General features: G+C 60.0%; 1 protein-coding gene across 1 annotated transcript; it reads right to left on the reverse strand.

Moving 5' to 3' along the window:
• Positions 1-445: 445 nt before the first annotated feature.
• Positions 446-11,523, reverse strand: LOC103563952 (putative serine protease 47). Its single transcript, XM_070589982.1, has 6 exons — positions 11,332-11,523; positions 10,263-10,443; positions 9,914-10,048; positions 8,612-8,889; positions 6,308-6,474; positions 446-945 (listed from the first exon to the last, which is right to left on the reverse strand). Exons 1-6 carry the CDS (start codon positions 11,495-11,497, stop codon positions 628-630), a joined length of 1,245 nt encoding a protein of 414 aa, XP_070446083.1. The 5' UTR covers positions 11,498-11,523; the 3' UTR covers positions 446-627.
• Between the last annotated feature and the right edge of the window lie 201 nt (positions 11,524-11,724).

An 11,724-nucleotide genomic window follows, 5' to 3' on the forward strand; every position in this document is an offset into this window, starting at 1 on the left:
ACACAGACATGCACAGAGGGACGACCATGTGAGGACACAGGGAGGAGACAACCACCTACATGCCCTGGAGAGGGGCCTCAGGAGAAGCCAGCCCTGCCCACACCTTGATCTTGGACTTTCAGCCCCAGGACTGGGAGGGGGTGAACCCTTGTTGTTTACAGTGCTCCATCTGCTGTGGCTGTTATGCAGCTGGAGCTGACTGATACACTTCCCCTGAAGGCCTGCATGCTCCCACAGTGGGAGCAGAGTCTAGAAGGGAAGACACCCTACTCTTTCCCCAGCTGGTGGCCCTGCTCCCTCAGTGTCCCCCACTCCCGCCTTCCTCCCTGGACAGTCTCCCCACCAGGTTGTGTTTCCTCCTCCAGGGAGCCAGACGATTGATCTCAGGGAAGGGATGGATGCTGAGGAGCAGGAGGGGCAGTGGGACCCCGAGACAGGAGCAGGATGAGTCTTTTATTTGCTTTATTTTGTTTTTCCAGGCTGGTTTTGGGGGTAGTAGCTGATGGAGAGGAAAGCCAAGAAGAAGGGACGCTGAGAGTGGTGGGGCTGGGAGAGGGGAGGCGTGGAAGGTTCTAGAGAGGAGCCTGGGGCCTGCGGCAGAAAGCAGGGGCAGAGGGGTCGGGCAGGTCACTGCGGGGCCAGCCTCGGGGCCCCAAGTGCGAACAGCAGCGGGAGCCAGGCGCGCGGTGGCCGGGGCGCTGCGCGGGGCCCGGGGGGGCCAGCCGCCCGCAAGGGCTGGCGCGGAAGCGGGGTCGGCGGAGGGGTCAGTGATCGGTCCGGGGGCGGGGTGCGTCTCTGGGTGTCGGCGATCCAGCTGGCGAAGTGGGCGACGCTGGTGAAGACGCTGGGGTAGACGGGGTGCCAGCAGTCCAGGCCCCAGCTGGCCAGCCCCACCAGAACCCAGGCATCAGGGAGGTCGCAGACCAGCGGCCCCCCGGAGTCGCCCTGGGGAAGAGAGGGAGTCAGGGCGGGCGGTGGCCGTGCGGACACCGGGGGCAGGCGGGGCTCCTGTGTCCCGCTGTCGAGGCCGTGGGGACGGTCCCACACCAGCGACCACCGCGGACCCACCATCGACGCCACAAATCGTGCTTCAAGGGGCTCCCAAGTGACCCTCAGGACAAGCACGGATCGGCGTCCATCAACACGTGCACCCCACCACCGTCCCTGGCGGCCCGAGACAAGGCACTGCGCAAGGCCCAGAGGGGACAGCTCCCCAAACAGGGCCTGGGGGGCTGGACTGCGGGCGGAGCCGGCCTGCCGAAGACCCCGCAGCCCCCGCGGCGCTGGGGTCAGCAGCGGTCCCCAGCTGGGTCCCCTCCTTCTTCATTCATTTAGGCCCTTGCTTCCTCTCAGCTTACGGTGGAGCGTCTTCAGAAAGCGCCCAGCCCAGGCCCACACTGCGGGGGGAGCAGCGCGGTCCCCGGGGAGCGGCCGGGAGTTGCTGAGCCCTGAACGCAGTCAGGGCAGGACCATCCAGCTGGAAATCCGCTCGTTCCATCAGCCCATGGAGGGTCTCATCGCGCGCGGCAGGGAGCAGGGCCACGGCCGCCTGTCCCTCCTCCCCCACCGCCCAGCGCGCAGGGGGCGGCCAGGGCCCCCTCCGCTCTTGGGAACACAGGGCTGCGAGGACGGGTCCCTGCCCCGGGGTGCTTCTGTAAGCCGCCAACAAGCCGTGGTCAGATGTGGCACGCGGAACCAAGCCATGGAAGGGACCGGACGGGGCGGGGAGGGCATCCCATGGGTGGCAGCAGAAAGCTTTCCCGAGCTGAGACTCCACACAGGAGTGCAGGGAGCAGAGGAAGGCGACCCGTGCGCCAGCTTCAGGTGGGTGGGAGGAGGGCAGCAGGGCTGTGGGGAGCAGGGGCAGACAGGACTGGGGCAGGCCTGAGGGCCGGGCCGGGTCTGCCCCATGGAGAATCAGCTGGTGCCTGTGGAGAAGGGACCAGTGGGGAGGTGACTCCCGGAGAGAAGGGGAGAGACTATTGATGGGGAGGGGTGAGGGCAGTGAGAAATAGATTTGGGATAATATTTTGAAGGAGGAGCCAACCGGACCTGTTGAATCTGAGCTCCTCTCACCAACTGGGACAAGGCACAGAGAGGGGAAGGACAGGCTGAGCAGGGAGCCCTGGGACCCCCAGCTTTCAGAGGTGGAAGGGAGGGGAGTGGGAGCAGAGCCAGGCGGCTGGTGAGTCCTGCCACCCAGGAAACGGGAGTGAGACCTGCTGATGTGCTGAGTGAGAGGAGGATTTAGGTCCACCTGTGGTCTGGCAAGACCGAGGCTGCTGGGGACGTTGGGCACATGGCTGTGGTGGCACGGTGGGGACACACCTGGGTGAAGCGGGTTAAAGAGACTCGGTGCTGTCAGGAGGAGTCTGGGGGTGGGGGTGGAGGGCTGCTGCGGTACGTTTATCTGGAGACGACAGGGAGAGACGAGACGGGGGCAGGAGGGCCTGTGGGCCCCCTGGACTCCAGGAGTGGTGGCGGGATGGCTGCAGCCGCAGGGCTCAGGAGAGATGGACGGTGCAGGGTGGGGACAGAGGGCTGGGCGGATGGGCGGGCTCTGGTCTGACTGCTGGGGTGTTCTCAGTGAAATAAGAAGCGAGACCTCCAGCTGACAGGGAGTCCTGGGGGAAGTGGCGGCTTGGAGGAGAGAGAAGGGGACACGGTGTGGCTGCCAAAACGTGACCCCCAGAGATGCACATCCTCCTCCCTGGAAGCTGTGACTGTGCTACTTCATGTGGCCACAGGGACTTTGCAGCTGTGGTTGAGTTGAGGATCTTGAAATAGGAAGATTATCTGGGGGCCCAATGTAGTCACAGGGTCCACATGAGGAAAGAGGGAGGCGGGAGGTGAGAGTCAGAGGAGATGTGACAACAGAAGCAGAGGCTGGAGTGATGCACTTTTGAGGACCGAGGAAGGGGCCACAAGCCAAGGAATGCGGGCGGCCTCTAGAAGCTGGAAAAGGCACAGAAACATGCTCCCCTGGAGCCTCCAGAAGGAACCGGCCCTGCCTACACTTCAGTTTTACACTTTGGAACTCCAGAAAGTAAGATAATAGATTTCTGCTGTTTTAGCCACTCGGTTTGAGGTGATTTGTCATACACAGGGTCTTCTGGGATAGTGGGAATGCACCATCGTCATCTCAGCTCTTCCCCTCGGTGGTCCCCACCTCTTGAGCTTGGCCCTCTCCACAGTGTACCCACCGCCAGCTGTTCAAGGCAGGGCAAGGCCTGGTCCCTGTCCGGGCAGTAGTCCCTGTCCACTCGGGCCTCAGCGATTCACGCAGACTGGCCATGTGGTTTCCAGTATCACGCTGGATTCTGGGCCAGTCTGGGGAGATGGGGAGGGCTCCAACAGCTCCTGGCCCCTGGGGAGCTCTCAGAGGCAGAGGAAACCCCAACGCTGACGCATCCCGTGCAAAGTGAGCTGAGGTTTGCACGACTGTAGAGACAGAGCAGCCACCTGTGTGCGTGTGCCGGGTGCAGCGTCAGCTGAGGACAGGTCTGAGATGGGAGCCGGAGAACCACCACCGCCCAGAGAGGGGCAGCCAGCAGGGGAGGAAAGCCAACAGCGCCAAGCGCCTGCTAACTGCCAGGCACCCGAGGACAGGGGGCTGCCGGCCACCCCAGAGCATGGGTGAGGAGGCCGAGCTAAGGTCACACGCCAGTAAAGGCAGATTCCAGACTGGACCAGGTCTGTTGCGCCCAGATCTGTTATGCCCCACAGTCTGAGTGCTGAGTCCCCCTGAGCCCGCGTCCCCTCGGAGCTGTTCCTGGGTGCCCGTGCAGGGGGAGGGGCACTTCAGGAGAGAGAAGAGCGCCCCGGGGGCAGGGGGAGGGCCAGAGCAGGGAACGTGGCAGAAGCTGAATCCAGATGGCATCTCACCGACAGGCTGTGGTGACCGAAAGGCTAAGGGAGGAGGGGGTCATCTGCTGGGACCCCGAGGAGTCCAGCCCAGAGGTGTCCTCAGCCGGGGGAGAAACTAGAGGAGGAGCGGGGTCAAGGGGCACCGTGGATGTCCAGCAGGTAGGCAGACAAAGGGTGCTGGCCCTGAGCGCCACGCGCATGGCCTCTGCAGGAGAAGGCGGACAAGGCTGGAAGGCAAATCTAGGGTGACACCCGGATGGGGACTCAGGGGCTGAGCCCCTTGCTCCACCTCTGGGTGCAGCTGCCTCTGTGGGGAGGATGAGCCAAGCCAGACAGCTGAGGGTCCATACCCTTGGCTATGGACGGGAACCAAGAAACCTGGGGCTACCTCCTACCAGGATGGCAGGTGGCCGGCTTCCTCCCTCTGGCTCAGTCATGGGCAGTCGCGAAAACGGCCGCCATGAGCCCTGCCCACAGGCCAGGCGCAGCCCATCAGTCCCCTGTGCCTTTCCTGGGGCTGCCATAGCACGTAACCGCCAACTGAGTGGCTTAAAAACAGCAGAAAGTGAAATAAGCCAGATAGAGAAAGACCGTCTCTGTACGACTCCGCTAGTGTGGAAGTTAAACACGTGGACAAAGAGAACAGATTAGTGGCTACCAGGGGAAAGGAGGGTGGGGAGTGTGCACAAGGGGTGAAGTGGTGCACTTACAACATGACCGACAAATAATAATGCACAACTGAAATTTCACAAGGTTGTAAACTATTGTAATCTCAATAAAAAGTGAAAAAAAAAAACAAAAAAAACCCAGAAACTTATTCCTCACAGTTCTGGAGGCCAGAAGTCTGAAATCAACTGTCTCTGTGTCCCTCCTTCTTCCTACAAGAACATCAGTCACTGGATTTAGGGTCCACCCGAAATCCTGAACGGTCTCATCTCAAGATTCTTAACTAACCACATCTGCAAGTAAAGTCACATTCTGAGGTTCCAAATGGACAGGAATTTGGGGGACACTATTCAACCCACTACACCATCCTTTCAACAATCCCATGAAGGAGGCTCAGAAACCCACACTGTGAATGAAGACACGGGCTCGGAAGGTGGAAGGGACTCCCCGAGGTCACCAGGCAGGGACACGTGGCAGAGCAGTGTCTCTGACTCCAGAGCCCTAACACCCTCCCCTCGACTCCATGCCTGTCTACGCAGGGATGCCAGCTCCGGAGGCTGGGCCCTGAGGCCACGTGGGCACCACGGCAGCGCACGGCCCTCCCCTCAGGACAGCCACTTTCCTCCTCCTCCGGGCCTGCTCCCCACCTAGAACATGGGCATCACAGGGAGCAGAAAGAGACCTTCACAACCCACGTGTCCAACAGTGGACTCATCCGCAATACACAGAAATAGACAAACATACCAAGAGCTCCTAAAGGAAAAGGCCAGACAGCCCAACAGAAAAATGAGGGGGGAAAACCTGAAGGGAAACTTTACAGAAGAAGATATCCAACGACAATAAACATATAGAAATATATTTAACTTAATTAGTCATCAGGAAAATGCAAATTAAAACCATAATAAGATATCACTACACATCCACCAAAACGAGAAAAGATGGAAAGGGCCAAGTGTTGCTGAGAAATACACTCCCCCACTGTGGAGGGACCAGGGCGCCCCTGGAGACGCCGTAACAGCTGCCAAAGCTGAACGTCCAGACCTCTTAACCTAACAAACACCCACACACCTTTAATCTAACAATTCTACTCACCGCCTGCTGTGAAACAGAATAAGAAATATAGGAAGTACTTAGAAATGAAATGAAATGAAAACCTTGGAAACTACTAAACTATCTGTCAAGCACAGAACTGCCCACAGAATTCAGTTCACACCGTTGAGCCCTACAGGGCAGTGGGAATGAGCGAACCGCACCCACGTGTGACAGGAGGGAGGAATCTCACAACACGACGTTGAGATGCGACAGACTGTCAACTGGAAATAAACTCCACTTATGGAAAATTCAGAATCTGGTCTCTGGTGTTAAAAGTGAAGCTGTGTTTCCCCTTGGGTGTCAGAGACAGACGCAGGAAGGGGACGTGGGTGGAGCATCCAGGGAGCTGGTCACACGCGTCACTATGTGAAAATCCATCCAACTATCCACTGAGGGATGTTGTACTCCTTTGTACGTACACATGTGTGTTATACTTCAAAAAAAGTTTAAAATACGCCTCAGAAATAGAGGCTGTTTGAGGTCCTGCCAGCAGATACCCTTGTGCGGCCTGGGCTTAGGCAGGGCTGGCTGGAGGACTCTGCTATGGGATAGAGACACACAGAGGGAGGCAAGGGGAAGCCCAGGGGTCTCCACAAAGAGAGCAGAGGTGATACAGGCCCCACCACTGGGGAAATTGAGGCCCTGAGAGGAGGCAAGGGGAGAACAGAAAGGGCTCACTCACCCGGCAGATGGCCGTTCCTGTCGAGAAGTCCCCGGCACACAGCATCTCGTCATGCACTGGGGGGGCCTCGCCTTTGTCCAGTCTTTGTCCATATAAGATATTACAGAACTTGTTCTCGATGAGGCCCACCTTACCCTCCTGGAGATGGAAGGGCCACCGCAGAGGCGCTGCAAGGAGGGGGGAGACCGTGAAGGGTCTGCAGCCCAGCTGAGGACCCCCGGCTACCTGCACTCCCGCCACGCGCCGTGCTGCTCACCGCTGCCCCAAACAGGGGCTTTCTCAGCACAGCTGAGCTTTCAACAGTCTTCCTCCTGCCCCTAAAAAGCTCCTCTCCTAGTTCTCAGACTTTTTCACAAACTCATCCTATTCCTTCCACCTCTCTCGTAGCCAGAAACCACACCTCTCCGTTCCACAAAGCAAGGCAAATCGCACCCACACACGCCGTTCACTGGCTTAGCAACCGTCCACCGACCATCCCATCCATTCTCCATTCTTTGTCATGCTTTCTCCCATCCTTCTGTCCACAATTCCTCCATCCATCTCTTCATCATTCACCCAGCCATCCTCCCCTCCATCTGTCAATATATCCACCCACCCACTCACCATTCATCTTCCCTTCCACCCACACATCCTCCCACCTACCCCTCCCCATCCATCCTCACAGCCAAGCACCCATCTCTTTCTCTGTCCTCGTGTGAAGTATCTTGTAGACTCTAATGACACAGGGGAACATTTTCAGTTTGGGAGATGGGTAAATGCAGTAAGTAAATAGAATTATTTTAGATCTCGTGTGTGGACTGGAGGCAACAAGACAGGGAGATGTGATGGGAGGGGCTGCCTCCTTTAGCTCACACGGTCAAGTAAACCTCCTCTGGGGAGGAGCTGAGCTGCAGAGGTAAAGCAGAAATGAGTCATGTAGAGAGGAGCGGGGAGGACAGCGGGGCAGGGAAGACAGCGGAGGAAAAGGCTGGGGCGAGGACAGCCTGGCATGCTCAAGGCAGGAAGGAGGCCTGGTGGCTGGGATGGCGTGTGTGAGGGATGCAGTAGGAGATGAGGCGGAGGCGGATGGGGGCCGACATCACACACGGCCTGAGAGCTAAGGTGGGGAGGCGGGACCCTTTTCTAAGCTCAGATGAGAAGGCACAGAGGGTACTGAGCAGGGAAGTGGGGTGACTCAGGCTTTGAAGCAAACACTCGGCTGTGCGGAGACTGAAGCGGAGCACATGGTGCGGGGCCGTCTGGAGGCAGTCAGGAAATGATGGACCATTGGACCAGGGGGCAGCAGGGCAGTACCTACAGGTGCCAGCCCCATGGCACAGATTGGGATGTTACAACAAGCAAGACGTGGTCCCCGCCCTCGAGGAAGAGCCAGTTTGTGTGTGTGTGTGTACATGTGAGTCTCTGTGTGTGTGTGTGACAGAGAGAGAACGCTGGGGGCCTGGCTGTCCTACAGCTAGGGAGAGCTCCTGCCACTTAGCAGGCAAGGGCCAGGGAAGCTGGCACATCTCACCCAGTGAAGACACAGTCTGTCCAGAAAGCCTGGAGCACCTCTGCTGAGAAACACCGTACCAAATTACGACCCTATAAATAAGTATGCTTTTTTCCCCTAACTTTATGCCATAAGCATTTCTCTAGACCAGAAACACTCCATTCTCTAGTAAAGACTCTTCTTCATCAGTCTTTGCCTACATTTCTCCTCTTTCAATCTGAAAAACAGACTTTTTCCTGTGTGATTCAGTTCATGTAATAAGCCTATGAAGTAGGCAGTCAGCCTGGGTCAGGGGAAGAGCAAACAGGTTCAGAGACGTGAAACACTCTGAAGTCGGGACCATTCTAACTGGATCCTGCAGGCTCAGAGGTGAGAAGCCATAAACGTGTTGTCTTTCCACTTTTCCCGAGTGCCTTCTACAACAACGGGAAATCAGAGCGGTGGCCTGAATGGGCCAGGCCCCAAGCATGGCCTTAGAGCTGGATCAAGTCATCCGAGACCTGTGGCTGGTTAAAACCTCAGAGTCAGGAACCAGGAGGACTCCACCAGCCCAGATTCTTGATTCCAGAAGTCAAAGATTCTCAGGATTCAGAGCTTTAGACTCCGGGAACTCTGAAGCTTTAGAATCACACACTTTTCAGAACTAGAACTAGAATGGTCCATCCTCTGCAAATGAGGCCCAGAGGGCCACAGTCCATTGGCCTCTTTGCCTGGGGACCCCTCAGGCTGGGCCGCACACCCCTACTTCCCTCCCCTCGCCTCCCCTCTCCTCCCTGTCCCTGCCCTCAACCGCTGCCTCTCCCACACCCCCTCACTGTCTTCACTGAGCATCCCCCAGCCAGTTATCCAGCAGGATGAGCGACTGGGCAGCTGCATGCCAGGGGCTGGGAGGCAGACGGGGGCAATGGAGGAAGTGAAGTTCACAGGCAGGAGCAGCTGCAACATGGCTATGTCACTCCCGAAGGGGTGAAACTTCTCAAAGTCTGGGTGCACGATAATCCGGCTCACAGACACCTTCCGGGTGTGCTGGGTTTGCTGGTACAGCTGGGTGCTTCCCAGCAGAACCTGGTAGTCCTCTGGCGCCCGGGATTTGCTGGAGGAGGAAGGGCGCATTGTCACTGTCATCTCTGAGCATGGGCCAGCTCTCTCCCCCAGCATCCTCATTTAGCTGCCCACACCCCCCGGACCCCCCACCCCACATGATGCTGGGCAGCTTTAGTCTCCTTTTCTAACTGGCAGGAGGCCTTCTTTCTCGAGGCTGATTGATATTCTACTCCCAACCTCAGGACATATGGCTTCTCCATCACACCCTAGAATCGGAGAAGCACTGAATCCTAGTGCTGGAAGGTCTTTGTGGGACCATCACATCGAGGCCTTCCGCCTGCACCAGCGGAGCCTGGCTCAATCCTAGCTCTCAGCTGACCCTCCCAGGGCTCCCACAACCCACCTTATGGCCCCAACACCTCTCTTGCCCCTCCTTTCCTTAAACACCTTCCTGCCCAAGGGCTGCTTGCCCACTTGGTTACAAGCACTCACAAAAGATTTGTTAAATGAACAAGCGAGTGCAGAAGTGGCACCTCACCTTGCTCCCTGAACACAAGTGATGGACCAGAAGCGCCCACCTTCTGGGCCTCGTTCGCATGCCTCACCCCCGGAAAGCCCTCCCTCTCGCTCTCTGTGCCCAAACCCGTCCCACCCGCTCCCGACTGCCTCCCTCTCCCATGGGGTCTGCTCTTCTCATCCACAGTGGGCGAGACACTCGGGACGGGGTCTTGCCACCTTGATGCTGCAGAGGGTCTCACGTGGAGCGTGGACAGGAAGGTGCCGACAGGGCTCTGGGCTCTCAGAGCCAGTCAGTGCCCGAGCTCCCGCTCACTGACCAGGGTGTGACACCCCTGCTCCCTCAGGACCCTCCTCTCCATTCAGAAGCCGGGTGCTGGGCCAGGCCCAGGAGGGCCAGCCGAGTTGGCCTCCTGAGTGGCCATGCCACTCTCCAAGGTCAGGGACCCCCCACCCACCCAGCCTGACACCACCACTCTTCCTGGGCACGTGGTTTTGCAGAAGTGATGAGGAGACTCGCCCGGCTGCTGGCGGTACATGCAGTCCCAGGTCCCCACCTGGAGTCTGACGCCCAGGAATGCGGTGACATTGAGGAGAAGCTGTGGCTTGAGGCTGGTCCACACCGCATGGCGCTCAGCACAGACACTGCCCATCTCCTGGGGCACGTCTGTGCTAGGGCACAGGCCCAGGGGCTGAGGATGCAGGATGAGGAGGATCCGGGGAGGTGAGGGGGAGGACAATCCAGGTGGAGGGGACAAAGGTCAAGGCAGTTTTTGGAGGTCACAGACTTCCCCAGACCAAAGCTCAGAGGAGCCGGCGTGGGACGCCCATCACCCTGTCCTCCTCTTCCCCCGTGTCCCCCTCCCCTCGAGCCCCTCTGCTGGCACCCCAGGAAGGTGGACTCACTTGACAAAGCAGTGGGCAGTGGAAAGCAGCCAGTGGGAGTCGATGAGGGCACCTCCGCAGATGTGCGAGCCCTGGTACCGCAGGCTGGCCTGCCACGGCCACTGGCCAGCCACCACGTCCTGGCCGCCATAGATCTTCCCTGTCACCTTGGGCCGCCCGCACACTGTGGAGATCCCCCCGCCTGTGACGGAGGCACTGCTGGCACCCCAAATGCCATTACCAGGGAGGTCCCAACCACTCCACACATGGAAAACCAAGGCCAAGGGTCAAGTGGGCTGGCCAAAATGACAGGGCTGCTCCGACACTGCTGTCACTGGTCGCTGAGGACTGGACAGCAGAACACAGCCCAGCAAGCCCTGTGGGAATGGGGCCCCAGGGCTCTGGTGGGAGGGGCAAGGCGAGTCCAGGCGGACCAAGGTGCCCACAGCAGCTCCAGAGCATCTCCAGGGAGCTGGCGCCCCTGAGCGGCTGAGGGCTGCCGGCCACAGACCTTTCCCTCAACCAGGGCACCCTCACGCCCACCTGGCCTGGCCTGTCAAAGAGGGGCAGGTCTCTGGGTACCAGTGTCCCTGGCTCAAGATCATGGCCCCTAAGTGCCTGTGCCCTCCGTGTCACCCCGGCATCTCAGGGAGGGAGACTGCAGGCGGAGTCTGTGGTGCTGTGAGACCTGGGAAAGTGACCACGCTCTGACTCAGGACTCTCGGGTTCTAAGGGCAGGTAGAGGGCTATGAAGCCAGCCCCGGTTCTGGCTCACGCCTGGGCGGCAGCGTGTGTCCAAGCCCCTGAGGGGCATCCCGGTGCCCGGCCTGTGCTCCCGGGGCTCAGGGAGGGAAGTGAGGCCCGGGCCGCACTCAGGGCCGCTCATTCAGCACCCCTGGTGCTGTCCTCGCCCAGCCCCGCCTGGGCCCCCAACGGCCCGGCCGTGTGGGGGTGGTCTCTGGGCTGCTGGTTGGGGGGCACGGAAAGAAGACGAGGCTCAGCGACCCCGGGCCCCAGGCCCGGGCCCCAGCCGCAGCCCTATGCTGTCGCCGTGTCGCCGTCGCGCCCCGCGCCCCCGGCCCCCCCCCACCTGCGGCTCCAGGGGCCAACCGCTGCGCCTCGGGGGTCGGCGCGGAGGGCGGGGACCCCGGCGGCTCGGGGGCGGCCGCGGGCAGCAGCAGCAGCAGCCAGAGCAGGCCTCGTCCTCGGGGACTCCGCGCTGCCGCGCCCATCGCCAAGGGCGCTGACCCTGCCATGACCCCCTGACCCTGGGCCCTGACCCCGCCCCAGCCCAGCCCTGACCCCATTCTGACCTCCGCCCATCCTGCCTGGACTTGCCCCGCCCCGCCCCGCCCCCGCCCCAGCACAGCAGTGACTCGGCCCCGACCCCACCCTGACCCCCAGCCCCGCTGGCCTCTGACCCAGCCCTCACCCCAGGCCCTGACCCTGTCCTCACCCCACCCTGACCTGGGCCGCACCTGGC

This window comes from Equus przewalskii, chromosome 22 (genome assembly GCF_037783145.1).
Source record: "Equus przewalskii isolate Varuska chromosome 22, EquPr2, whole genome shotgun sequence".
Lineage (NCBI taxonomy): Eukaryota > Metazoa > Chordata > Mammalia > Perissodactyla > Equidae > Equus > Equus przewalskii.

Coding starts and splice junctions, on each gene's coding strand:
- LOC103563952 (XM_070589982.1), bottom strand. CDS start 11,497: ATGGCAGGGTCAGCGCCCTTGGCGATGGGCGCGGCAGCGCGGAGTCCC. Junction 8,890..9,913: donor TCCTGGGCGTCAGACTCCAG/GTGGGGACCTGG, acceptor TTCCTCCTCCAG/CAAATCCCGGGCGCCAGAGG. Junction 6,475..8,611: donor GGGGATGCTCAGTGAAGACA/GTGAGGGGGTGT, acceptor CCCTCCTTGCAG/CGCCTCTGCGGTGGCCCTTC.